The sequence below is a fragment of the Curcuma longa genome, chromosome 11, assembly GCF_044706935.1.
Source record: "Curcuma longa cultivar G26 ecotype Majalengka, Jawa Barat chromosome 11, ITB_CL_G26_1.1, whole genome shotgun sequence".
Lineage (NCBI taxonomy): Eukaryota > Viridiplantae > Streptophyta > Magnoliopsida > Zingiberales > Zingiberaceae > Curcuma > Curcuma longa.
This window is the reverse complement of record NC_133871.1, coordinates 9,224,125-9,251,584: the sequence shown is the minus strand read 5'-3', so window position 1 is coordinate 9,251,584 and position 27,460 is coordinate 9,224,125. Positions and strand designations below refer to the sequence as shown.

General features: G+C 35.8%; 5 protein-coding genes and 1 pseudogene across 5 annotated transcripts; 4 read left to right on the top strand and 2 right to left on the bottom strand.

Annotated features, from left to right (window-relative positions):
- Positions 1–218: 218 nt before the first annotated feature.
- LOC141838315 (transcription and mRNA export factor ENY2) lies at positions 219–3,453 on the bottom strand. The gene is made up of 5 exons (XM_074725756.1): positions 3,359–3,453; positions 3,139–3,226; positions 2,864–2,958; positions 1,769–1,845; positions 219–569 (listed from the first exon to the last, which is right to left on the bottom strand). Coding segments are annotated over exons 1-5 (345 nt in total). The 5' UTR covers positions 3,361–3,453; the 3' UTR covers positions 219–486.
- A 437-nt stretch (positions 3,454–3,890) lies between these two features.
- On the bottom strand, positions 3,891–11,208 carry LOC141837071 (dynamin-related protein 3A-like; annotated as a pseudogene).
- An 809-nt stretch (positions 11,209–12,017) lies between these two features.
- Positions 12,018–13,103, top strand: LOC141837070 (uncharacterized). Its single transcript, XM_074724541.1, has 3 exons — positions 12,018–12,414; positions 12,760–12,836; positions 12,972–13,103. The coding sequence occupies exons 1-3, from the start codon at positions 12,018–12,020 to the stop codon at positions 13,101–13,103; spliced, it is 606 nt and encodes a 201-aa protein (XP_074580642.1).
- Positions 13,104–14,671: 1,568 nt separating this feature from the next.
- On the top strand, positions 14,672–20,033 carry LOC141840167 (uncharacterized). Its single transcript, XM_074728072.1, has 9 exons — positions 14,672–14,794; positions 15,529–15,637; positions 15,736–15,880; positions 15,966–16,021; positions 17,166–17,213; positions 17,295–17,392; positions 18,493–18,562; positions 19,111–19,221; positions 19,755–20,033. The coding sequence occupies exons 2-9, from the start codon at positions 15,542–15,544 to the stop codon at positions 19,809–19,811; spliced, it is 681 nt and encodes a 226-aa protein (XP_074584173.1). The 5' UTR covers positions 14,672–14,794; positions 15,529–15,541; the 3' UTR covers positions 19,812–20,033.
- A 1,752-nt stretch (positions 20,034–21,785) lies between these two features.
- LOC141840796 (uncharacterized) lies at positions 21,786–25,167 on the top strand. The gene is made up of 6 exons (XM_074728863.1): positions 21,786–22,099; positions 23,983–24,241; positions 24,331–24,367; positions 24,455–24,560; positions 24,647–24,757; positions 24,825–25,167. The coding sequence occupies exons 1-6, from the start codon at positions 21,974–21,976 to the stop codon at positions 24,927–24,929; spliced, it is 744 nt and encodes a 247-aa protein (XP_074584964.1). The 5' UTR covers positions 21,786–21,973; the 3' UTR covers positions 24,930–25,167.
- Positions 25,168–26,192: 1,025 nt separating this feature from the next.
- Positions 26,193–27,392, top strand: LOC141837069 (chitin elicitor receptor kinase 1-like). Its single transcript, XM_074724540.1, has 2 exons — positions 26,193–26,811; positions 27,307–27,392. Exons 1-2 carry the CDS (start codon positions 26,193–26,195, stop codon positions 27,390–27,392), a joined length of 705 nt encoding a protein of 234 aa, XP_074580641.1.
- Positions 27,393–27,460: the final 68 nt, after the last annotated feature.

Genomic DNA, 27,460 nt, shown 5'->3' with positions numbered 1-27,460 from the left:
AATTAAGACTGATAAAGAAGAGATCATAGAAACTGAAAACATAATAAATGAAGTCAGTTGGTTGGTCCTGCTAGTTAAACTCACTCGAATACACCACAGCAACAGCAGGGAGGTGGGCTTTGGCATGAACGTTGATTAGAGCTTCTGCTGCATGCTAATCAATGCCATCATGGCATCTACAATGAATTGTATAAGCTGAAGGAACTACAATGGGAAAGTGAGAAAAAAACTATAAATGCATATCTTGAGTTTAGTTTATGAAGTATTTAAGAATACTACATATCATGCATTTTACAAAATATGACGCAACAAATTGTTGCTGCAGCTTTGAGGAAAAATAGGATAGGAAGGCAACAACTGATCTCTATCTGCTGCCAGAATCAAACCGATAGGATTTGAGCGATCTCCAAAGAGATTTTAGAGGAGAGTAGCACAGTTTGTGTGAAGGGTGTGATATTAGTGTTTGAGTGCACCGGCCTTTATAGTTCAGAGGGCATCGAGCGGAACTGATTTGAGGAAAGATTGAATGCGTTGCAGTAGTTCAGCCTTCACAGAATCTGGCACTGAAGCTGCAACAAAGCTCAACCAAATTGTTAAGATAGGGAAAGTGTGACAGAGAACAAAGTTTTATAAAATTTTACCTGTGTTATTGAAATTTGTATACAATGATTACTAAGATGTTATTTAACAATAATAATATCTGTAATAAGCAATCGTAAGACAAAAAAAGCTTCAAAATTTAGCTGTAAAGCAAGAGACAATTAGCTCCTTAGATTTAATTATCTATACAAATGTGGACCTTCTTCGATTAAGATAGCTAATTAGTTCACAATGTTTGAAAATTTTAATCTTACATCGAGTTAACAAAGCTCCCTCTAGTTTTGTCAATTTATAAATATGAAATAGAGCGACAACAAACCCAGCTCCAAATCAAATATCAAATAAAGCGACACAAGCCGTGATAAAAATTAAATATCCAATAAAACAACACACAATTCAGGTTTGAGAAAGAGGTGAAAGAGAAACAGTTGGGTACAGCCTAACCCTTCTTCTCTCGTATCTCAGGACACCTAAAAGCCACCCCCAGAACACCAAACAGGCAATACCGTTTGTATATTGTTGCTCATTACAAGACCACCCTAAAGAAGATCACAAAAATGTGAAGAGAAAATGGTCTGAGTCAATTGGATTACCTAAATATTGGTTATTATTTAATCTATCTTCTATGCTAAAACCTATAGATAAACCACCTATGCTGAATTAATTACTATGTTAGACCACAATCCATCACACTTGTTGAGGTTACCTAATGTCTCTACTGACCTAACCGTTCTCCCACTAACTTCCTTTCTTTTTTATTGATAAACACATCTACCTCCTCTTTTATGGAAGGAGAAAGTGTGTGAAAAAGTTTTTCAGTAGCATCAAAGTGGAGGAGATTCTAGCAGGAGTCCAACAGACACTTTCACTCCCCTCGTGCATGCCCATATGCTCTTACATGATCTAACCTTTGATTTGATGTTGCACATGTCATTTACAAACATTAAAATTGATTGAGTAATCACATAAAAGGTAGATGTGATTGGATCCCCACCTATCAAAAAGTTTTAGCTATTGGCAAAGAAAAGAGTCCAATCTAGGGATGGAAAAGGATTAAATTGCTAGTAACTGAAATGCACAACTTTTCTCCAATGAACATTAAAAATTGAAGATTTGAAGAAACAATTTCAAACAAAAGGATAAATAAATTCAACAAGGAAGTACTCACCTCTTCCTTTTGGAGTAATAACATGTACAAGGTCATCAACCGTGACATTATTTCTTCCCTTTTTCTTTGCATATGCTCTTTGAGAAAGATAAGAAACAAAGGTTAAAAAAAAAATCACAGGACCCAAAGAGATAACAAAAGTGAAGCATGTGAAACTGTAGACAAGCAGCAGCATGTTTGCACATATAGAACAGATTGATATGTTTTCGGACAACCTTATGTTTCATTAAAATATTAAACACAATTGTTTTTACTGTCCGACTTTGATCATATCATTAAAATAGGTCAGAACCAAATACATTGAGTCAAAATAACTGATAGTAGTAAGATGATAGTTTTGTTAAGCTAATCTGTTTGAATTTCATATCTTTGGATATCACTAGTCGTTCTAAAACATATAAATAACCACATGAATAACACAATCAATATTAGTCCTGTGCTCAAATACAATAGTAGATGATCATATTGACTATCAATAACATAGTATACATGGATCAAAATCATATTCAACCTTACACTGTCCAGTTCGTGTATCCATTTGACCAACCTCACATCATCAAGACTCATGAATTATTATTATTGTCAAAAGTATTCACGAGTCAGAATGTAAAAAATACAATTTACTACAGCAATCAGGCCAGCCAGGGAAATTTTAATACCACATGGAGATATCTATAAATGAAGCAACTTTCATCAGGTTCACTCATGGATTATCTTCCAGATCAATTTTGTCTTTAATACCATTCTAATTATCAGAATTACTTTAAAAATTATAGTCCAAGTAAATGCTATGAAAATAAAATGAAGCAACTACCTAGGTATACTAAGGGCAGCGAGTGGAGTGATCCACAAGGGTATTTCCAGCAGTAGACTTTATCAGAGACTACTGAGGTATTTATCATGTACAGATAAAACTGCAAAAAAAAAGGAGGAAAAAACAAAGTTCCTGTACATGTGATTCAAGACAATTTATCATGAATGCAACAGCAAGCAAAAAACACCCAGGAATTCAACAGGTACAGATACAACTGTGTGGAGAAGCAGGTGCAATCAAACACTTATGGCATAAATAATAACAAAGGAAATACTTCAAACCTGCAGAGCGATCTCATCTCGTCCCTCCATCCACACTCTATCAGCCTTTCTCTCAGAAGCTCCATCAGTTTCTCCTTCTCTCCAGACTCTATTAGCTGAAGAACCAAATCCAACTCATCAACATGTGCGAAGATCTCCATATGAGCAGATACACAATCATCCCAATACAGAATAAACAACACTTTCTAGACCCTAAAACCTTTTTGTTTCCTTTTAGCATCTTTTTCTAAGATGATTATAACAAAAAATTGCCTAAGGGCGAAACAGTACGATACCTTGATGTTGATGATCTCCGGAATGGAAAGCTCCTTTTCCGGCTCCTCGTCGGGATTGGGCGTCGGGGGTCGGTTGATCGAAGGCCTCCTGCATGTCCGCGAGTGCAAGAGTTGGAAATCAAACAAATCGCATCGTAAAAAGTATCTTCGAACTCGAAGCTGAATCGAAGAAGATCACCGACTCCGATGAACATGAAGAAAGAAAGAAACGACGGCTCACATGAGTACGGCGTCCCCTTCGCTCGATCGGGAGAGGAAGAAGCCCTAGATTCGTTATCGTCGTCGTCTCGCAGCTACCGCCTCCAGCAATGTGAACTTATAAACGACTGGGGTGAAAGAGCTGGTCCGGTCGACCATTTTGAAGCGGAAGCCAACCAAATTGTGTTCCGAACCGGACCGGTGAAGAAGCCGGACAAGTCCCCCAATCGCGGTGTCAACGGGTCGGATCATATCTGCGTAGGTCCTATTTGAGTTTTTTTGTCCTGCGTTTAGTTTGATTTAATAAAATCTTTAACAAATAAATTTAACATTATCATCTTATTTTAAACTAATAGACAACATTAGAATTAGAAATTTCAAGTTTTTTTTTAAAGTCCACTTGCTACTAATCAAAATGTCATAAATAAAACACAAGTATCGTCCAATTGGAATTATATATACAATTTGTAGACAAAACATTGAACTTACAAATATTACAAATAAAATGCAAGTGCAGATATCACAATTCACTAATAATCACATTGACTTCAACATCTAAACTACGACAAGGAATGCGTCAACACGATGTGTTGATTGAATAACAATTACATCAATACGATGAAGATATTCGTATCGCATAAACTCGATAAATTAGCTCGAATGGAATTTGGTAACTGCAGCTGCAGATTCATATCATGGATGACTGCAATGGCCACATTCCTCCAACAGCTTTATCCTATCAAAACTATAAACAAGGCAAAGATCCAGTACTGGTGTTAAAAGAGTCGACGTCGGTGTTGCCAAGCGATCATGTATCGACGACGGCCGGGATAGGTTGAATACATTGGTGTTGGTTGCTCCCCAGAGTGATGTGACTTGCGACTTCTTGGATTCTTAGGTGAAGAGGTGTATGGTGAGATCAGGTCATTATTTCCTACAGAGAAGATGATGGATGTCCATGTAGACCAGCTTGGTCGGCATCGTCTAGTGTATTCCCCTTCTCAATGCTTTCGTCTGGCAGCTATGTCGTCAGGTTCCCGTAGCATTTCTTCCAATAGGTGCTCCCAAGTTAGAGACAATCACATGCCAGTATTATTTTTTGGTAGTTGCATCTGGTGGATCTCCTTGTGACTAAAATGTTACGCGTAGATAAGTGACACTTGAACGAAGATTCTTACCTATAAAGCTTTCTTATGAACACATTATGCAACTCACCTTTTGTGTGATTTACCTGCACGAGAATTGAAAAGATAATAGTTGTTGAGTTCAATTGGCTAATTCATAGTGATCACCAAAAGTCATAGGGAGGTCTGTAGAAAAATGAAACCACGGAATGTACAACTGTAATGGCATAGTAGCAACATAAGCGAAACAGGCTTGAGAGGAAGGAATTGCACAGAAAAGTATTGTTTGAATTGCGAACTTTAACTTCAAGCTTTTTATGATATAAAACTATTTGGCATTGATTTCCTACTTCAATCAAAGTCCCACATAACAAGTTCTATTGATAATTTCTTATCTAGAGTTAATGAGAACGTGTCAGACAACTGGAAATAAGTATACAGGAAATTTATTGAAAAGATAGTAAGTTAAGATCGTAGGTACACATTCAAAGAGAACTAATAGATTCTAAAACTAGACGCATTAAATCAATTCGAGTTTAATGTGCAAGAGATTCAGGAACATTAAAGGACCTCTAGTTGACATAATTAGAATCAATATATGAGATCTGAATATTATGTGTGATAGCCTTGCAAAACATTCTAGTGCCAAGTGAGATTTCCTATCTATGGTCTTTCGGAAAGAGATTTTATTTATTACTTGAAAATGGGTACTGTCCAAGAAGTCTGACTTCGTTGGTAAGATCCACATAGTCAATTCAAACAGCTAGGGCCAACAGGCCTTGTTGATGTGGCTGTTGAACATAAAATTTGCTAAATCCTTTTTAAATTAGATCCCCAGATTCTTGTGTTATTAAGAGTTAGGAAACTTGGTTTTGGTATTTGATTTGATTGTTAAAGATTTACCTGAAAGTTGTTTACTGCACTTGTATATTGTAATTACACTAATAAAGAAAGGGAAAAACATTCCAAGTTTTCAATCAAACGCTTATAGCAGAAAATAATCTACACATGACAGATTAAATACAGGGTGAGAAAATTGACCAACTTCCAGTTGATGTTTTCTGATGCAGCCTTACTAGATAAAAATGTCATTTATTACTTGATAAATAAGCATCCATATAGTACCATAATTTGCCACATTTCGGCTAGAATGAGAATGTCGAGGGTTATAAACATTAACTATTTCCATGTCAATGTTTCTAAATAAATTTTTATATATCCACCACAAAATAGTTGGATCAAACATATTGATGTCCAACACCGCCATATAATATCAATAGGTTACAGCATTGCAGATAAAAAATAACTATATTTTCAAATGTTCCACTCAGACTTGTTTAAAATGTTCCCTGATGGAAGAGGCATGGGGTAGAATAGCACTTACCAGAAAGTGCATTATAGCCTTTGGTATAGAGTCTTCAATATTTTTTCTCACAATACCATAATATGATATCAGCAATAACTTAGTGATTGCTACCTCCAGAGCCTCCTGTTCTGTCTGATTCTCTGAAGGCTTTAATGTTATTGGCGGCTAGATAATAATAAAATCATTTAATAAATTGATGAGGACAAAAATGAGAAAAACATAGCAATTTCTATTCACAGCTTTGTCAAACTTGCCTCTCTTAACTGGATCATGGATAGTGAAATTTCAATACTGTGAACAGGCATGTTAGATAGCTTATTTGAAATAAGCTATTTTGCTAGTGGTGCACGCTCTTCATTAACACCTCCAAAAATTGATGAAACCCAACTAGTTCCAGTTGTACCACCTGAATGATATCAGAACTAAGTGGACAGATAAAAAAGGTTTTGAGGATGAAAAACCACCTATGCACCAAGCTTGATGGGACATAAGAGATTTATATGTTCAAGTAACTCTTGTTCAGTGTACTAAGCGGATTGATAAACTTCACTAACTACATTAAATAATATTGCTAACACTAAGTCTCAAAGCACAACTGATGAGTTCTTTTATGATTATAAAAGAACCTTCAAGTTAGACAAGGAAATAAGTTTCTAAAGTTGATTTGTAATTTCATCTTAAATAATGGAAATACTTTTGTACCTTACCAGAAGAACCAGGTCTTTCAGAGTCCCCAATGCTTCAAGCCCCCTATTTACTAGCAAAAACCAAGAGGGTAATAACAATGTCAAAAGAAGCTTAGGAATTGCATCATATAAAAGTTTGCAGTTGCAATACAAAATTTTGAAATTAGATAATGGACCTGATTATCAGTAACAACCCCATTTGCAGATCTAGCAAGGACAGCCGGGCGTTTCTTTTCAGTTTGCAGATTGTCTGAGTCAGTTCCATCCTGTGTGTCAAATGCATAGTCACCCATTACAGTGAGAATATTCTGGTGATTCAAAAGGAGCAGCCAAAATAGTAGGTTACTCTGAAAGGGCTCAAACCCAATAGGTTACTCTGAAAGGGTTCTTTTATGCTAAAAAATTGTTCCGCTTGTCAAACATCCTCAAAACAAGAATAACTTAGTTACTAAAAACTATACTTTCCTCCTATAACCTTCTATACTCCAATAGAAATATCATTGGGACTCAAAGTTCTGAACATCAACTTTATAAACTTTAAAAGAAATCTTAAAGAAATGCAACAAAAGAAGTTATTGGAAGGGGGAAAAAACTAGAATAAGTCAGTTTATTAATACCTTCACAATATTTTGCTAGAATGTTCAAGAGTTTAATTCCCATTCCGGCCTGTAAGGAAAACAGGCCACAGATTATCACCAAAGGATATGATTGTGAACATGTAATACAAACATGATTATACAATTACACACTTAAATCACAAGATATTATATTTCCATCCACTAAGGCCTTGACCTTGCAGAAGCATCACTAGTTAACAATTAAATAAAGTGATAAAGAGAACAAGGAAAAGAAACACAACTAAAAACAAACACCTGTTAAATTAAAAACATATACACTTGTTTAATCTAATTTTTGAACATCATTCAGAGTGATGATCTCAGTATGATGGATAATCAAAATGAGTGTCACTATGTCAGCCACACCAAAAAAAATGAAATTTGAATGAAACTCCTTCTAGCATCTAAGATTCACATAATGTTAGAAATAAATTGAAAAGGTTAATTCTTCTGAAAGAAAAATCGATTTCCATGGAGGGAAGATAGGATGCATACGTGATGGGATGAAATAGTCTATAACAAGAAGAGAAAATAGAAATAAGTGTTAGAAATTTGGGTTGTTGCCTTTCCATGCACTCTACTCATGCAAGATATATGGTGAAGCTAATCTATGACAATTACACATGCAGCCTCAACTATTTTGGCTTTGACTTAGTAAGACAATGTGTCAAGCTAAGTACTATATAATCTTCCAGCAAAGTGATAATAACTAAGGGAAAACTATTGGTACCAACACCAAACTGTGTTAATCCCATATATTTGGAATCGTCTAAGGAAGAACTATACTTGACAAAATGCCACAAAAAGATGCACAAGAATTGAATTAACGCATATATAAAAAAGAGTAAGATTAGCATTTTACTATTATCCAATTAACCTCTTATTAAAAATTTTAGGATGCATCTCCAATATATATGAATTCAGGTGCCATATCACAGCTTTACATACTAACACTAAAGAAATCAAATAAAATAGAACTATACTTAATTAATCGCAGAAAAAGTAATAGAGAAATATAAGAGTGTATGGCATTTCAATCTAAAGGAAGCAGAAAAAGTTATGGTATTATATGTATGTGTATATCAGGACCTCTGATTCAGCTACATCACCAAAGGCTGCATGCTCCTTTGCTACAGTAACCAACTCTGCATTTATCTGAGACTTCAATCCTGGAAGCACATTCTTAATATGTTGTAGCAGAATCTGCAGATAAAGCAGGAACAACCTTATTACATCTAGATGCAAATGGATGATTTTATTTTTTCTAGCAAACTATGAAATACAGTAGAGACTATAGAATACTGTTTAGACAGAATGATGAATAATACATTAGATCTATAGATTGAAAATGAAGAACCTGAGTTTCTGTATCAAACTTTGAAATCCAACATAAAATAGTCTTTATGTAGAAAAAAAACTTGAATAAAATGGTACAAAATCAAAGATAGTAGAGAAGTTACTTGATTCAACTTCTTGGCAAGCTGTGGAACACCACAACAATGAGAAAGACCATGATAAGCCTGCAAGAGACATCACTCTTTCTTATGTTTTTCAATTCAGAAGAAGACAACATAAATATAAAGATGCCATCTAGCAAAACATACAGACTGATCGTGGAAGAAATTTTCTTCGAATGCTAATGCATCTTTGATACTACGGTTGAAGTTGATATCCTGCATTTAAAAAAAAAGGCTCAGATATGTTACTTCAAGAGTGTTAGTGCAATGATAAAAGTGCAACAAAGTTGAATCTCAAAGATATTGCATGAGACACATGGAGAAAAAATATTGATTAGAAAAATAGCTTAGAAAATGATGCTTAGCAAGGAATGAGAAGTAAGTTAACCTAATAGGAAAAGCATAAAAAGTAAGTCGAACTTCTGTATTTTAGTCAAATAATCAACTAAAGTTCTTCCAAATGCAGTTATATGTTAATTAGCCAAATCATACTCATCAACTCACCACTTGCATTCAATATAAACCTTAGGTCTTTTGTGCAAAGTTGCAAACACATTGAGAGAATCTAATGATGACTGATTGAGTTTTGATACAACCATTTCCATGTATCTTTCAAAACTGAAATTCTTAAAAGTAAATCAGAGTTCCTTATCCTGCAAAACCTCAATTTGAAATGGTTATTTTCTTTCCAATAATTACCTAGCCTAGTTGATTGTGGCAAAAGGTGATTCTCTCACACAAAGGGCCCTTCCAGTACTACCCCAAGTGATCTGGAAGGGAGGTAAATCATGGGGGGCTTCGCCCTAGCCTAGTGGTCCACTGTATGAGGGGGTGAGGCAATCAACAGGGTGGTATTTTGCACCCATTGGGAATCGACACACAGACCTTATTGTGGCAGCTCCCATGCAGGAACCAACTGAGCCAGCCTGTGGGGGTTACCTAGCCTAGTTGATGAACCAATAGGAAATATATTAGAAGAAAATACTAGTGACGCTCTTGATTAGTTTTAAAAGTCACTACCGTCTGGTGCCTTAGTTTATTAATCAGATGATCCAAAAATTGTATTTGAATTAAAAAGGAAAGACTAACTAAAATATAATAACATGTCTCAAAACATATATGATCACTATCACTAGATCAATCTGAAAAAATGTGATCAAATATAGTCAAACCTGAAGGAAAAAAATATATTAGCTTCAAAGAACAAATATACCTGTTGGCTACGATTAACTATGCCCACATAACCAAGAGAAAGGGGTATCACATTTCCTAACAAAAAGTTCCGTGCGCCAGTGCCTCTATCCATTATGTCCAACTGCAGAGAAGGCAATAGATTAGCCTCAAACCGAAGAACAACTCTGTTACAGTTTAATCAGTACTCTGGTGCACAAAACAAGACCTTAGTGATGACACCAATTGTACGAGAACCTGACAACAAAAAGCAATTGACGATAGTAAGACATATGGTGATTGCTTATTTTGAGAATTGTGTTCCAAACTTTCTCAAGAGATAATGGTAAGAGCCCTTACCATCAGGATCTGCAATTCTTGCCATTTGAAGTGCATCAGAATTTGACAAGTCGGCATTTGCAGGAGAAACTGCTAAGATAATGCATGTCTTCTGCTTGAGGTAAGCAAATATCATGGTTCTAATCCTTGCTTCAATGTCACTAGGTTGGTCACCAACTGGTACTTTAGTAATTCCCACAAGAGTAATATCTAGGACATTTGGGGAGAAAATCTTTAGGCGAATCTGCTTATCAGAAACACCCTTGTTCTCCCCAGCTTCCCTATCTGTTTCTGCCTCAAGTTAACGGCATATTAATTGAATAAAATTTCAAATAATTGAAAATTAAGATGCCCAAACTTCAACTTCTCATGTAAGGTGTCAACCTAAAATAAAAACGATTCAGAACGAATATTGTCAGGTGATCACTAAAGAAAGCATTTAGATCCAAACAAAGGTAGTATGTGGTCACTATAGAATACGAACGAAGTCAGAAACCATCTCCAACAGGAACTAGCAAAGCCACCATGAACCCTTCTCAGAACAATATTTCTCTTTCCAGATGCTTTAAAAAAAAATTGTACTGCATTACAACCAAAGTCAACATTCTCAAGACAAACACGTTCAACCCAAATAACAGAATGGCTGGAAAATCCTGAAGAATTTAAGACTTAAATAACTACTCGAAACTGTAAAGAGCCCAAAGGCAAAAACGTAACCCACCTGAATCTCCCGGCGAATCTCCCTGAAGTCGAAGAGCCTCTTCCCGGGAAGATGGAGGAACTCACCCCATTCCTCCCCTCCCTCCGGAGAATCCGCCCTCCGCGGCCTGTGCACCAACTGCAGGACCAGCGGGCGCCGCGTGCAAATATCCGATCCCCGCGGCAAGAAGTCCCGAGTCCCGACCCAACAGCGCTTCGAGGAAGCTCGACTTGCCGCTGCTCTGGCTCCCTACCACAGCCACCTGGGCCTGGGGAAGATGAAGATCGATGGAGGAGCTCCCAAGCTGGGCGATGATGTCATGCAGCCGGTTCGCGATCGGGATCAAGCTGTGCCCGATCGGCCCCAGGGACGACGCCATTTGGGCGGAGGTCGCCTTCTCCTCCGCCATAGGATCGTGCTCCGGCTGACGAAATCGGGAGGGATTTGGAGAGGATCAAGGGAGGGTTCTCCAGAACCCCTAGTTCGATGCGGCTGCGGCGGCAGCTCTCTAGAGCAATCGAGCGGACGAGAGAAGAGATGCCGGCGATTACTTCGGTGATCCGGCTTAGGATTTAAAAAGTAGACGGAATGACAATTTTAGACATCAAATGTTAACAGGATATATAACAATAAAAGAGCACTACGCAAAGGGTAATTTAGGAATTACGCAGTCACGTCCTCAAATTATTATTATTTTTTGTAGTTCTCCTTGTGCACTGATGCTTACGAATGAGTTGTCTTTGTCCTTCGTAATACAGCGACAAATTTACGTGTTGACCAGAAAAAGAAAAAATAATTAACCATATTTATTATAATAATTAAATAATAATAATAATAATAATTAACAACTCCAAAACAGAAGAAGGAAAAAACGCGCGTTTTTAAAACGAACCCAACGCGACACGTTGCGGAAGCAGCGGCGGTGCGCCAGCTCAGCACAGTCCGAGACGGCATCGGACGGCCAGCATCACTCCGCCACCACGACGTCGTGATCGCGCCACCCTGGAGGCGAGCCGACAGTGGCTCCGAGAATGGCAAGTGGCCACCGGGAAACCCTCTCCGCCGCCCGCTCCGCCTTCAAAACCCTAGTCCTATGTAAGCTTGCTTTGCTCACACCAACCCTTCTCCTCCTCCTCCTCCTCCCTCGAGAATTCAAGTACAGGTCTCGGCGAGAGAGGGACAAGGGCGTCGCGTCGCTACCGGCCTCGATTCGCTTCGTTCGATGGGCTGCGGCGGGTCGAAGCCGGAGATGGGCAGAGAGAACCTGCCGCCGGGGTTCTTCCCGATCCAGCGCAAGACCATGGAGGTCCAGCGGCGCCTACGACCCGGCCGCCACCTCAGCATTGCCTCCTCCACCGAACTCCTCTGCTCCGAGGATGCGGACGGCGAGTACGACCTCGTTGCGACTCCCTCCGCCGCCACCGCGGAGGATGAAGAAGGGGGAAAGAAGTTAGCCGCGATGGAGGCGGTAGAGGAGGAGGATACGGTGGAAGCGGAGGAGGAGAAGGGGAAGCATCTGTGGCGGCCGGTCGCCGAGGGCGAGCAGCTTCTGGGGTCGCCGAGTTTTAGGTTTTACTTCGCCGGGTCCACCGACGACGGCTCCGTAATCTTACAACGAGGTACTTTTATTTAAATAATTTCAAATTGCTCCTTCATCTTAGCCTGCCTGCTTTTATTTAAGAGGTTTAAATTAATTAAGTCATTAAAATGATTGTTTTAATTTGATTAAATTTAAACTTTTTTAACCTACATTTAATTTATTTAGATATTATTTAGCTCTTAATTTGAATTTATTTAATCGTTTTACATTTTAAATCAAGTTTAATTAAAACTTTATTAATTAATATAATTCACGAGTTTTGTTTATGTGCATTCATAATGAAGAACTTCATTTTGATTTTTACCTTTTTTACTGTAGAATAAATTTATCAAATAAAAAAATGATATGTTCTCTATGCATGCAGAGGATACTGAGAAAAGTAAACCAACTGTGGATGGATCACAACAACATGAGAGCCAACCTTTGAGCTCAACAAGAGAGGTACATGCAAATAAAACTTCAATAATTTACTCTATTTTCATGCATTTCCATCGATTAATCTATATTTTTAAAATTAATGACACCAAAAATCTATTCTCAAAATGAACTTTTTTTTCTCTTTTCTTTGATTATCAGGGCTCAGATACTAAGCAAAGAAAGACAAAGGCTAAGAGAAAGAGCAAATTGAAAGCATTAACAAAGGCCCCTATGATTCATATACTCAATGCAAGGAGTTACTCCAAAGTTGCTCATCACCAAGCCCTGTAGTCGAGTTGTGTTTTCAGTATTGGATCAGCAAGTGAATCGGTGGCTTAATCAGTCGGGTCAAATGGTTCGGTTCGACCGCAGGTTGTTTACTTGATTCGTGGGTTAACTGCTGCCCGGTCCATTTTCAGAAACACAGCTCTTTTAAGTTTAGCTTCATTTTATATGGATGTGTGTTGTGTTCTGTTTGGAAAGGTTTGAGATCATATTTCATTGTCATTCTCTTAATGATTTGATAATGTTTATTGGTTTATTCATTGCCTTGTAATTGTACATGGAACACTTGTAAGTGTTGATTTGGGGAAATCAATTAAGTTTATGTGTGTTTAATCTTAGCTATAGGTATTGATCTGAATAACTCGGTAAGTAACCAGGATTAAGTAATTTTGATAGGCTGGATACAAAACGAATTAACTTTTAATAGACCGATTTCTTTCAAGTTGGACTTCAACAAACCAACTTTTTCTAAGTCGTCTTTCAAAACACCCAATAACAAGAAAATCTTTCGAACAAAGGTCTTAAAAGATTTAAAGAAAGAGATTAGAAGCGAGGTCAATGCGAATCTTGATAAAGTCCTTCTAACCTTCAAGTAGACCTCAAGAAAAAAAATGGAGAGGACGAGTAGAGAAAAGTAAAAGAGTATAGAGTTATAAGTTGCTTTTGCAATTAATTACATTTAAATAGAAAAAAAAAAGAAAGGATGACTTTGATTGCCACACTCTTTTCTTTTTTTACTAAGAGACACTCTTTTGATGATTGATATCTTAATCAGCATATCCTTTGATGATCAACGCTTTAACAACGACTACGTCAAATTCCAATTTGCTTTACTTGATTTAATTTGAATTCGTATGTCATATGGTACGGACTTTCTTCGCTGTATTAGATGTTAGGATGTAATGGTTTTCAATGAAGTCAAGATAATATTATCTTTCGTAGTAATTTATTATAGTTTTTTAATTTACTTTCTTATTGATGATCGTGAATTCGATAGTGTGAAACTAGCAATGATTGAATGATCATTCTGCCTTGAAAATAAATAGGCAAAAAAAAAAAAAACCTTTTTTTTTTTTGATATTTTTAAAGAATATCAAAAAGGCTTATGACCGTAGTTACTGTTATTTTTAACAATGGCTCTGACAATACTTAGACTACTGTTGAAATGGTTTTTGATTAAATTAAATAATTTTAACTAAATTAATAAATAGTATGTTAATATGACAATACTCTACGTGTAGTTTTTTTATAAGTTGGAGTAATTTTGTGGCTTGCGTGTTCTTTTATTTTTTAAAAAAGTATTTTATTTTTTAAATAGATTATTTAATGACAATAAAAATAACCAACGCTTTTTTTTTAATTTTTGCACAAAACAAATGGTCTCCTTTTCGGTTTTTGAGTGAAATTTCTTAATTATTTGTGTTAATTGATTTAGTTAAACTAATTTTTTAAATCAATTTTTTACTGCTAAATCATGATTTTAGATATGCGAGCCAATTTAGATACTTGCGAATATTCGCAAGATATATATATATATATATAGAAACCCTAAGAAACCCCTCTTTGCCCCGCAACCGGACGGAGACCTGCGGCCGCTCTCGTCCTCGCTTTATCCCTCTAGCGATCTTCGTACCGATCACGCTGCAGCTTCGCCGGTGGTAGACGGGTCCCGTTGCCGGCACTCGATTCTCCTGAAGGTAATTCCTCGACCTTCCGCTAGTTGTCTCGTTCCTCCGAGCTCGCAGGTCAGTCTCTCCTCCCGGCTGCCCCTCCGTCGGTACAGCTCAGTACTTCCCTCTTCTCGAGACCTCTGTTCCCCCGATCTCTCAGGCCGATGTTCCCCCATTAGTCTCGAATACCTTTCTCTCTGGGTCGCGAACTTTGTTCGTCCGATTTCTGATTCATAATTTTCCGTCTCCATTCCCTTCTGCCAATGGATATGTTTTTTTCGTCATCTATTTATGTTTTCAAGTTGATTTGTTTTTATCGACTGTTTTTCTGCTTTTTCTGATATTATTTTGTTGATATACCGGTACAAATTCCCTTTTTTCCTGCTATTTATATGTTTTTTTGCACCTTCTGTTCGATATAATTATGTTTAGGGATTTTCTAATTCCTTTTTATTTATCGGAAATAGAGTACTTGATAGGTTAATTACCGTGTTTGGCAATGGAATCTCGCACCAAGATAGGAACAGATAACCTTTTGTTCTTCTTTTGGATCGTATAAAATTTGACGTGCAATATCAGCTATTATGGCTTATGGAGTTATCAACTTTTATGGAGGCGTGATTTTTTTTTCTATCTACATGCAGAGAATACTTTAAATAACTTTTTTTTTTGAGATTCGATCTCGTATTACCTTAAAACTGTTTTATGTTACTTCTTAGCTATCATCATAATATATTAGCTTCTGGTGGATCTTGATGCAGGAATTCAAGTGAAATGGGTGCAAAGGCAAAGAAAGCTTTAAAAAAGAAGTCGAAGAAGACATCTCAGCTATCAATTTCTCATCCTAAAAATGAATCAGCTGATTTTTTGGTACATTTTTATATTTGTAGCTATATTAGAGTTCCCTGTTCTTCTAATTTTCCATCAGCCTTTTAGAAAATCTTAATATAAACAATGTTCCCATACAGCCTTTAGAAGGAGGTCCAAAACAGCCTTTAGAAGGAGGTCCAAGACGGAAACTTGCAAAAGTGGAAGAAGAACCTGCCAAGAATACATCAACAGTATTGTATATTGGTCACATTCCCCATGGATTTTATGAAGAACAAATGAAAGGTGACATTTGTTATTTTTTCCTCAATAGAAAACAAAATCTTGGATTTTCATTGGTAAAAGACATTGCAAACTTTGATGATGTCAGGATTCTTCAGTCAATTTGGAAAAATTAAGCATGTGAGAATTGCTAGGAGTAGGAAGGTACATTTCTTCTCTTGTTGGTTGATATTTGTTGGCAGATGATTTTACTGTGTTATCTTTGATGGAGAAATGCTGTCGAGAAGTTATATATGAAGGCAAACAAACACGGTAATGTGTGATGTCCAAATTAATGCCCACAAGGTCCTCCATGATTCTACAAATCAAACTACCCCTTGGGATTTGCAATAGAAAAAACATTTAACCAATGCACTATTTCTCTCGATGTTGCTTTCTAGAAGTGAGAAATGAGAAAAATAAAAAAAAAAAGATTGTTGAGGTTCTGAGCAACTAAAGCTTCTTGATCTTGGTTTATAGAAGATTGTTGATGAAAAATTATGCTATTATTGTAAAAGGTTGAAATGGAAAATGGATCCCTCGTGGAATGAGAATTCAAAGGAAAAAATATTGACTTCTATATTCATGAAGGGTAAAATGACTTGAATGAGAGAATGACACTAGACAAGATTCTATCTAATGAAAGCTGATTAAAGTGATGAATCATCTTGGACCTGGAACATGACGAGCTGCAGCCTACAATAATACATTTTGAATCCTACAATTGGTGTTCTTTGGAGAAGTGAATTGACTAGAAATTGGTATTCTGAGTCAATTTTTTAACCAAACATAGGAATACTTATTACATAGGAATATATAATAGCTATTCCTATGAACCATCAAGGTGATGGAGAACCAAAACTACTTTTTTTAGCAAAGCTTCAGCCTTGCCTTTCCAGCTGTAATCTTTTTCAGAGTTTCGTGGTTATAATGGGATGTAATCACTTTTTGCATTTATATTGGACGTTTTTGAAATCTAAAATGCAGTCTAAGAGATGTAACTAAAAATATTATCTTAGTATCACAAAATGAATGAATGTCATGTTAAATAAAGTTCCTAGCTGAATGTTATAAATTAGCTGTTCTGTATATTTATCTCATTATTATTTATTTATTATATTCCTTAGGGAAAAAATGCCCTTTTCCTTTTTCTTTGTTTATTGCGGCAATATATTTTTATATTTGTATAAATGTCTTCTTACCTCTCTTAGGAATTCATATGTTTTCTCATGGATGCATCTTTCAATGGCCTTGAACATAATAGTAGTCTTCTGTTATTACTTCAATTGTTTTTGTTGGTTTGTTGCAGACAGGAAATTCTAAGCATTATGGTTTCCTTGAATTTGAAAATCCAGAGGTAATTTTATTTCTTGCTAAATTTGTGAAAATTCCTTTATAAATCATTCTCACTACATTTATACATGTTAATAATTTGTAGGTTGCCAAGGTTGTAGCTGATGAGATTAATAATTATCTTCTGTTTGAGCACAACCTTCAGGTTCATCTTATCCCACCTGAACGTGTTCATCCAAAGCTGTAAGTTTCTATGTATTGTTGAAAAATTCTTTTTCATTAATGTATTATGTCAAAGACTTTCTCAATACTGGATCCTTCTTTTAACATTTTGTTATGTTCATGTTTTAACAAATTTTGTGCTAGTAGGTTTATATTTCTTGGAATTGTTTTAATAAGTGTTTTATGCAGCTATTTGTGTCTGTATATGTGATCTTTGTTATCAATTAAATTATTCAGGCCATGCCAGTTTATTAGTTAAAACCAACTTAATATATTCAAGAATTAGATTATTCAAGAACACATGTGATTTTTTGGTGTTTTGGTTTGTTGTTAATTAAGTCCACATTTTAAAATTAAGAAAAAACAAAGGAAGAGATCATTTCTTCATGGTTACAAACTGCTTGAGTGGAATTTTTTGTTCCACATGTGGACTGACATTGAAACCAACTCAGTGGTGATAAATAGTACTCGTATCTTCTGCCAAACATATATTACTCATACTGGGTGTTATATGTCTTTGTTTTGGTCTCTTCTAAGAGGTATAAACTCTGAACAGTGACCAAGAAGGACAAGTAAGCTATCTATAGGATGTAATAGGTCAAGTGAGACGTGATCAGAGAGTTGAAGTTGGTCCATACTTTACCGACCCATATTGTTTCAATACAATTCAGCATCGATATTCTACTGTTTACCGGATACTTAAATTTGTAGCGAAGATAATTATACTCTTTTTATGGATTTTTAATTTTTGATTAAAAAGATTTTATTTTTTCTTTAACTTATGTTTTATGACTGCAATCAATGCTAGATAATCTCTTTTTGAGAGCCAAATCTTTGCCTTGCCAACACGAATCATAATATAATTTTATGCATCCATTCTGGTGCGAGCATGGTCTTTAGGTGCTACTTTTAATCACTATTGTTTAGTGGCTCTGATGCACATCTGTGAATCAATATTGTTATACAACTCGATAATATTTTAGCAGGGAATCACCACAACATTATGATTATGCATCTACTTAATGATTATTTACTTAGTCTTCTTTCAGTTCGATGGATGGCTTCATGGTGTGTATAGTAAGATATCTCTAATCGTTGTCCTTCCCTTTTTTATTTTATAGGTGGAAATGTGCTAATTGGAGAGACAATAGAAAAGATTGGATAGGAATTGCACGAACGCAGCACAACAAGGTACTTACCGGAGTGACACTTTATTAATGTGGGTCGATCACATCCACTCGATCGGCACGAACCTGATCCATTGTCCGATTGGGGTTCTTGAGATTCTATCCATTCTCTTTTCTAATTTTTTCCTTTTTGATTGTTGCTTGATTACTCATGTGGGGCGTGTTTTCCTGGGGTTACCCTTTTTTATAATTGCATCTGATAGTGATTGAATGAAGGCTAATGTTTCAACTCGTATTAGATATACAGATATCATACAGAATCAGTAAGGTTTATCAATAATTCCTCGATTACTTTTGCAGACTACTTTTTTGGTGGGGAGAACATCCCCTGTTCGCATATAGATGCATATAAGATTTATCTGATCTTATATGTAGCAAGGTTTAAGTTTATCTGATTGTTCATGTAGTCGCATATATACGCTAAGGTTTATCGATGTCTGTAGAATATCGAAGACTGGTGTTTGGATGGGATCCATGTAAATCTAAATTCATCAGAAGACAATTTTTTTGCTTCTCTTGTTTTCTTAATTCCATTCCTTGGTATATGCTCAGGAAAGAACACCTGATCAACACCAACACAGGGTTCAAGGCATCATTAAACGGGAAGAGAAGCGGCGCAAGAGAATCAAGGCTGTTGGCATCGACTACGAGTGCCCAGACCTTGTAAGTGAAATTGTTTTTTTCTTGTTTATGTTATATATATATATACACATACACACTTAAGATTATGGGCAAAAATGAAAAGGTTGTTCTTTTATTTTCAAATTATCAAAGGGGTGTTTTCTTTGGTGTCCAACCTTGTGCTTTTGTTATGTATATTTATTCAAATATTTTTTAGTATTGTTATTTGTCGTTTGTCTATACATAGTTATGAAATCGTAGTTATTATAACATGAATAAGAAGGATAGAAATTCATGTTATAAGAGTTATAATTTTGTAGTTATTATAACGTGTCATGGTGTAGTTATAAAATCGTATTGTTGTAATGTGTTTGGGTTTAAAATTAAGATTGGATATGAATTCTGAATAATATAGAATAATATTGAAAGATATTTAGATAATTATATATTATTGAATAGTAATTGGAGCATCTTTGATAAAAAATGGCTCTTTAACAACCTTTGACTTTTCCTTAAGATTATTATGCGAAGATTTAATTATGTGTTTCCATTGATCTATTTTTATTTTTTGGCAGGTTGGTCTTCATCAGCCAGCTACTAAGAAAATAAAATTTAACGAGGAGGATGATTAAAGTTATCAATATGGTCTGCAGTCTTTAGATGGCGTTGCCTTCTGAGTGCTTGTTTTGTACTTGAATTGACGGACAAACTCAATTTAATGGTAGCAAATATCAAAATACAATTACACTCTTTATTATTTGCTCAGTTTGGTTCAAATCAAATCAAATTTTTGTGTCGAACCATATCGTGCATTTACGTAGACAATAAACTCGTGTTTAGTTTTTTTTTTAAAATTGCATGGCATATTTACCATCCTACTTTGTGTTATTTTTAATTAATTGGCGTCTAGTTGTTTTAATCACTCAAGTGTCGATGGATATCTATAGTTTTAACCAAATGAATTTTTTTATATTTATGATTTTGGAAATTTTCAGGTTTTTAAATTCGAAATTGATTTAAAATTTTTAGGATATCTACATTTATTACATAAACGGCAACATCAAAAATCTTATCTTATATACTATTAGATGGGATTGGTTAGAGGATTTGATTTCAGGGAGTTTTTTATTTAACGAACTGTGTTTGTTAGAGGTTAGATTATAATGTTAAACAAAAAAATTTTAATATGAGTATTTGGTGAGTATTTAATATATTATTTTTTAAAAAATTATTTTTTAATTTAAATATTATATCTTAAATTTTAAATTTTACCTCCTAAATTTTTAATATTATGTTTATGGAATGAAATGTTTACAAATGGATGCATAGTATATATATATATATATACAGAAGAGTGATATTTTACATATCTTAAAATATGTAATCATGCGTGACATCAGAATCAGATGCCCGAAAGAATTTTGAACGTCTGAAATAGTAAATAATGTCATTTTATATTTTATAATTTTATTTTAATTTTTTTATATTTAATATTATAATTTAATTTCTAAATCTTAAAAATATATATATATATAACACCATGTGTTCACATAATGCTAACGAATAGATGGGTGTGTATATATATCTACAATAAATCTTCTGTATAATAAATCTTAATTAATGAATAATAATTTCGTATCCACGAAAACTTCATCCATATCAAATTGACTTATGTTTATTGCGTTTTTTAAATATTATATTTTAAATTTTTAGTATTACATTGTGTAATATATATATATATATATATAATACTATGTGTTCACATAATGGAGATGGATGTACAATAAATAAATATATATATATAAAAGATATACATATATATTATATTAGAGCAATGATACACTACATGAAAAATGTAACATGAAATTCAACATAACATATTCTATGCAGTGGATCCCATATCTATGCAGTGGAATCCATATCTGCAGTTGAATGTATTATTAAATTTTATACTATATTTTTCATACAACGTATCATTTTTCATTATATTATGTGTTCACATGCTGATGAATGAATGCATAAAAAAATAAAAATCAATTTGATGCGTTCATTTTTTGTTGTTGAAGAAGAAATGAATGTATCAAATTGACTTTTATTTTTTTAATGTATTTAGTATTTTTCAAAACCATCATTTTCCCAATAATTAATTTAGGTGGTTAGATTTTCGGTAAACGTATTGATCAACTTTATCGAAAGCCATGCTAATCACTCAATATTTATTGGATTAATTAATTGATGAATGGGATTTATCATCAACTAAATCAGGCATTAATTGTAATATCTTCGGTATTATTTCATTCAAATGCTGTAAAATAATCGTAGATTTAATTTTTTATTTTTTTAAAAAATATCCAAGCCTGTAAAATAATAAAAGAAAATCTATGTGAAAATTTAAATTAAACAAATAAATTTAAACAATTGTCAAAAATAAAGTCCATAAACAAATTTATTAATAAATAAATAAATTTTCAAAAGAATCGAGTTCAAATTTTGGCCGATTTTGAAATTAATATAATCTCATCCAGTTAGATTTTAGGGTAAAATTTCGAGGAAATCCACACAAATATAAGTTTTACAGGGGGCTAATTGACATTTCCTCTCATTCATGTCATCTCCATGTTCCCGGGAGTTGTACTGTAGCAGATTGTATTCATTAATGGCGGAGCTCGTCCCACCTTCGTAGAAGAGCATCGCTGCCCTTCTTATCCACACCCACGTCGCCTCGCCCACCGGCCTCAATCTCCGTAACAAGAAGGAGAGTGGCAGAGAAGCAGCAGAAGAAGCGACGCCGGCAATGGAGTCCGAGAGGAAGCTGGCGGAAACCCCAATCGGCGGCGTCGAAGACCACAGCGACGACGGCGAGCTGAAAAAGGTGGCTCTTTTGAGGGAACTTGTCGAAGCTCAAGACCCAGCTTCCAAGGTCAGATTGCTCTTCCGCTCCTCTTTCTTTCTTCCCCCAGTTCATCTTCTCCCCAGCTCCTTCTTTTACTCCCCAAATTCCAGTTTTTAACAAGGGTTCCATTCTCGTCGCCAGTCAAATTTAGGGTTCGAAAAGATTCCAGTACACTAGCACCCTTGCTCCGCAAGAATCCCTATTATTTCACAAACTGGTGATGCGGCGATTCTAGGTTTTCAAAATCAATGGTTCATCAAAATCGACTTCTGATGATCTTGCAGTTTTTTTTCTCCTTCTGATTAAGATGTTTTATGGTCATATCTGAAAGTCATAGATTGAAATTTTCTCTCTTTGGAGTGAACGAGTTTGTTTCATCAATCAATATCATCATTTATTATCAATAAATTTGTGAAAAAGTTTGAAAAAGAAAGTTTGCATGATCAGCTTAGTTACTTTTCATCATTGTGGGCGTTGACAAGTAGGAAGGCAGATGCAACTAATTGACTGTTTATTGCAAATGGTCATTGTCTAATGAGATGTCCTTTGCGCATGCAAAAATAGTTAAAAGACAGTTCATTAGGAAAAAAAAATCATAGAATAATAAGCAGATAGGGAGTTCCAAACTGATGAACCAGTTGGACATACAAAAAGATTCAGACTTATCTGATCGGCCGAGACTACCTTGGACATTCGATGCATGGGTCAGACCTTGACAGAGCCTCTCACTCATACATGTTCACAACATAAAAGGTTGTGATTCAATATAAATCAATCACATGTTAGATCTGGAATCCATATATATCTCCAAAACATATTGCCCACTTTGGATCCACGCCCTCGTGATTTTATTTTTTGGGATTTATCCAAAAGGCCTCATACCAATATAAATATTTTCATCTTATAACCGATTTTTTCCATATATTTTCAATGTGAAACTTTAATTGTATCTTACTAGGAGTCCCCCAATCATTCAGGGTCCCCACATGACACCTGTTAGAATAGATGAAATTCACATATATCTCAGGTCCGATATGATATTGTCCACTTTTGATCCACACCCTTATGGTTTTGTTTTTGGGTTTTACACAAAAGACCTCTTATCAATATAGATATCACCATCTTATAACCCCAGGATCTTTTCTATGTATTTTCAATATGAAACTTTGATTATATCCCAACATCACAATACCACCAAACTCTCAATGTAGGACTAAACTCTCATATACATTAGACTCCATTTTTCATTCACTTTTTTCAACAGAACCTAGCACTTGTTGCCATGTTATTTAGGTGAATAATTATTTATTCTTCAAGTTTAAACTTGTGTCTACTTCTTCCCTCAACTTTCGATATTAGTATTGATGCTTTAGGACTCGTGATAAATCTCTCAAAGTTGACATTGTTCTTCAAGAATTGTTCACTATTACAGTTTTGATGTTTAATCAAATTGTATATATCTTTGTAAGTTGTTCCGTGGTCTTTCTACCCGGTAACAAGATGTCTTTGTCGATTTCTTGTAGAAAAAAATGAAAAATATAATTGTTATGGTGTTTTCGAACAAGTTGTAAATAGGTAAAACCGTAGGGAGTATATGGATCTACAACTTGGTACATAACACCATAACAGTAATTTTTTCATGGGAAATGGAAATTCTTATAGTTCATATGCAAGTTTTTTCGTGGCTTATTTTCTAGTGGACCATTCTAAAGCATCGACAGTTGCTGACTGTTCATTCTCCTCTACATGCTCTTGTTAGCATCAACAATTACATGTTCTTGTTACTTCTTGGTTATTTCAAAGTTGACCATAAGTTCCTTCTCTAGTTCATCATGTCCTTCTGCTTGAAATCTGAAATCATTCTGTTACTTATTCGTTAACCTTCAGTTTGTCAAATTGGTATGATCCAGGAAGTCGATGACTTGATGCTGCGAAGGTTCTTGCGGGCGCGAGATCACGATGTCAACAAGGCTGCTGCTATGTTCTTGAAGTACCTAAACTGGAGAAAAACTGCAGTGCCTAATGGTTTCATCGTAGAGGAAGAAGTCAAGACCGAACTTGCTCAGAAAAAGGTATGCATCCAAGGAGTCGACAAGGCAGGCCGCCCGATCGGGATCATATTTGCAGCCAGACACTTCTCTTCCAATCGGGACATGCACGTATTCAAGAGTAAGTCCTCAGTCGATACCCTCACAAATATTAGGAAGGGAACTGGAAACTATTATCTCATATATGCCCTTGTTTTCTTGTGACTTCAGATTTCTGTGTTTATGTCCTCGACAATATCTGTGCAAGGTAATCTTTTTGTTTTATCGAATGAACAGGAATGTCGTATACTTAAGTACATAGAATAGAATTCTGATAAAGGGTATGAACTTGCAGTATACCTGCTGGACAAGAGAAGTTCATTGGCATTGTAGATCTTAAAGGTTGGGGTTATTCCAACTGCGATATTCGCGGGTATTTAGCTGCTCTCGACATCATGCAGGTCTGTCTCACAGAATATTTGCCAAGTGAAACCGTAGACCATCAGTGATTAAGTATCGAAAACTTGTTTGCGGTTGTCATTTGCAGAATTGCTACCCGGAAAGGCTCGGGAAAGCCTATTTAGTTCATGTACCTTATCTTTTCATGAAGGCATGGAAGATCATATACCCATTCATTGATAACAACACCAGGAAAAAGGTAATCTTCTCTGTTAGTTTTTTTTTTTAATGTTAGTTTTGAAACAAATCTGAAGTTTTTCCAATAGATTGTCTTCGTCGAGGATAAGAATCTGAAAGATACTTTGCTGGAGGAGATCGACGAGGGACAGATACCAGATATATATGGAGGAAAATTGCCTCTGGTTCAATGAAGCTCATTGCATCCAATCAGTGATGAAGTAGAATATCTCTTGGAATTCACAGTGAGCCATCAAAAGTTTATGATGATTTTATGTGTTCAATTATGAACTCTAAAGCTACTCTTGTCAAAGATTTAAGTCTAAGAAAATTATGATTTAGCATGAAATAAATGAGAAAAAGCTACTCTTATTCTCTTTAGTTGTTGCATTTGTTCTTTCTTATTGTTTAAGGTAATTAGAACAGCAGAGACTTCTGTAATACTCTCATATTGGATAATTATTTTAGTGGGTCATTAAATTAATAATTCTACTCTTACTTTTTTTTTTCTTTCAAATTTTAGCTTATCATTCTTAGAAAAATATTTATTTTATTAAAAAAATATCAAAAGGGCATTCAATTTTCTATTTTAAAAATACTCTTAATTTAATATTATATATATAGCATTTTAGTTAAAATTATTATAATATGAGAATAAAAATTAAATGAAGTATTTTTTTTTATCGAAACCTCTTTGATGTTGTATAATAATATGAGAATAAAAATAATTTAAGATAAAAAATAAAACGAAGTGTCTTTTGATATATTTTTAATTTGGATACTTTTTATGATAACAAAAAAAAATGGTGTATTTTTATCGAAAATAAATGGTTTCTTTTTGAAAAAAAATCTAAAATATATATTTCAAATACTACACGTAACAAAGTGACAACTAAAGAGGACCCAATACAAGGCAATCCTTCTTTACTCTTCTTCTACAAAAAGGTAGAATCCACTACTCCAGCGGCTTCACACGGTTGGTCCCACTCCACCACCCCAGCGGTCTCACACGATTGATCCCACGATCATAGTTGGTCATGACAGAGGAGGGTATTACTCAGCTTCGTCGAGATTTGAACCCTTGCACTCGTCTGTAAGTCTGTTCCAACGTAACTAGCTCAACTATATCTCGAAAGCAATCCTTCTTTACCCTCTTTATAATTGGGGCTAGCAAACGGGGTCCATTTGAATACCTCATAGTCAAGTCAACAACGCCACCAACGAACCGAGTAGACGGTCAAAGCAAAGGACTCGCCGGCGTAAACAATCCGTTGCCATGTCCCATCGGACCGACACGTTTCGCCTTCCCATTCGTCCAATTCAAAACTACCACAGATGACTACTACGTTTGCCCTCTCTCTCTCTCTCTCTCTCTCTCGCTCTGTCTCTTCACCGGAAGCTGCAGCGCAAGCGTCGCCGTGGAACTTCGCAAGGGATTCCGATCGCCCCATTCCAAGATGACGCCTTCGCGCTCTCTTTACTCGCTCCTCCTTCTCCTCGCCGCCTTCCTTCCCTTGTCGGAATCGGCCTGCCGGAGCGGCTGCAGCCTCGCCCTCGGATCATACCGAGTAATTCCCAACGACAACGCCAGCTACATCGCTTCCCTGTTCGGTTTATCCGACTACAGATCTCTGGGCCCTTACAACCCCGACGTCCCTAACCTCAACAGCATCCGGATCGGGAGCCGACTCCATGTCCCCTTCAGCTGCGACTGCATCAATGGCGAATTCCTCGGCCACAATTTCTCCTACCGCGTCCCCTCGGGGTACACCTACATAAGGATCGCCAGCGAGGTGTATGCCAACCTGACCACGGTTGCGGCGCTCACCCATTTCAATAGTTTCTCCGAGAATAACGTGCCGACTGGGGCGAACCTCAGTGTGATTGTGAATTGCTCTTGCGGGGATGGGGCGGTGTCGAGGGGCTATGGCCTGTTCGAGACGTACCCGATCCATCCGGGGGAGAACCTGTCGTCCGTGGCGGCGGCTTACAACTTCACCTCGCAAGAGAGTTTGCTGCAGAGTTACAACCATGGGTCAAATTTCACTTCCGGAATGGTGTTTATCCCAACCAAAGGTGAGTTTCTTTCATGTCCAAAGAAAATTTTGATTCAGCAACACCGTTCAAGCAAGCAAGTAGATTTTTTTTTTTTTTTTGTAAAGAAAAACTTCAAAATTGTTTGCCTGGTGGACTTGTCATCATTTACCCTGTATTCTTGTTACTGCACTGCATCTCTGTGCTATGGACCCTGAGTCAAATTTCACTTCCAGCATAGTGGTTATCACAACCAAAGTTGAGGCTCTTTCATGTCGAGAGAAACTTTTGATTCAACAATTCCGTTCAAGCAAGAAAGCAGATATGTTTCTTGTAAAAAAAGTCTTCAGAATTGTTTGCCCCGTGGACTCGTCATCACTTACTCTGTATTCTTGTGACTTATCTCATCAATCTACCTATTCATTGCATGTTTTATGAATAATTGGGGGTTCCTCCTAATAATAACTTCTCTAGGAATGTTGTCCAATGATTAACTTTTGTTGAATGCTGAAAATTTGTGTATTTTGAAGGTTGCAGATTTTGGTTTAGCAAAACTCACTGAAGTAGGTGCAGCTTTGCAATCAAAGCTTGTCGGTACATTTGGTTATATGCCTCCGGAGTAAGAAGCATTGAAGCTTCTCTCTAGTTTAAGATACATCTTTATTCTCACTATTTTCATCTCTAGAATGAA

Bases quoted from the DNA above. Each gene is read 5' to 3' on its own strand.
- LOC141838315 (XM_074725756.1), bottom strand. The intron at 1,846-2,863 runs GTTTGAAGTATT...TCTTTCTCAAAG, and splicing joins GAGATGAGATCGCTCTGCAG to AGCATATGCAAAGAAAAAGG. The intron at 570-1,768 runs GTGAGTACTTCC...GCTTTGTTGCAG, and splicing joins TATTACTCCAAAAGGAAGAG to CTTCAGTGCCAGATTCTGTG.
- LOC141837070 (XM_074724541.1), top strand. From the start codon at position 12,018: ATGGGCTGCGGCGGGTCGAAGCCGGAGATGGGCAGAGAGAACCTGCCG. The intron at 12,415-12,759 runs GTACTTTTATTT...CTATGCATGCAG, and splicing joins CTCCGTAATCTTACAACGAG to AGGATACTGAGAAAAGTAAA. The intron at 12,837-12,971 runs GTACATGCAAAT...TTTGATTATCAG, and splicing joins CTTTGAGCTCAACAAGAGAG to GGCTCAGATACTAAGCAAAG.
- LOC141840167 (XM_074728072.1), top strand. From the start codon at position 15,542: ATGGGTGCAAAGGCAAAGAAAGCTTTAAAAAAGAAGTCGAAGAAGACA. The intron at 17,393-18,492 runs GTAAGTTTCTAT...TTTATTTTATAG, and splicing joins GAACGTGTTCATCCAAAGCT to GTGGAAATGTGCTAATTGGA. The intron at 18,563-19,110 runs GTACTTACCGGA...GTATATGCTCAG, and splicing joins CACGAACGCAGCACAACAAG to GAAAGAACACCTGATCAACA.
- LOC141840796 (XM_074728863.1), top strand. From the start codon at position 21,974: ATGGAGTCCGAGAGGAAGCTGGCGGAAACCCCAATCGGCGGCGTCGAA. The intron at 24,561-24,646 runs GTCTGTCTCACA...TGTCATTTGCAG, and splicing joins CTGCTCTCGACATCATGCAG to AATTGCTACCCGGAAAGGCT. The intron at 24,758-24,824 runs GTAATCTTCTCT...TTTTTCCAATAG, and splicing joins ATAACAACACCAGGAAAAAG to ATTGTCTTCGTCGAGGATAA.
- LOC141837069 (XM_074724540.1), top strand. From the start codon at position 26,193: ATGACGCCTTCGCGCTCTCTTTACTCGCTCCTCCTTCTCCTCGCCGCC. The intron at 26,812-27,306 runs GTGAGTTTCTTT...TGAAGGTTGCAG, and splicing joins GGTGTTTATCCCAACCAAAG to ATTTTGGTTTAGCAAAACTC.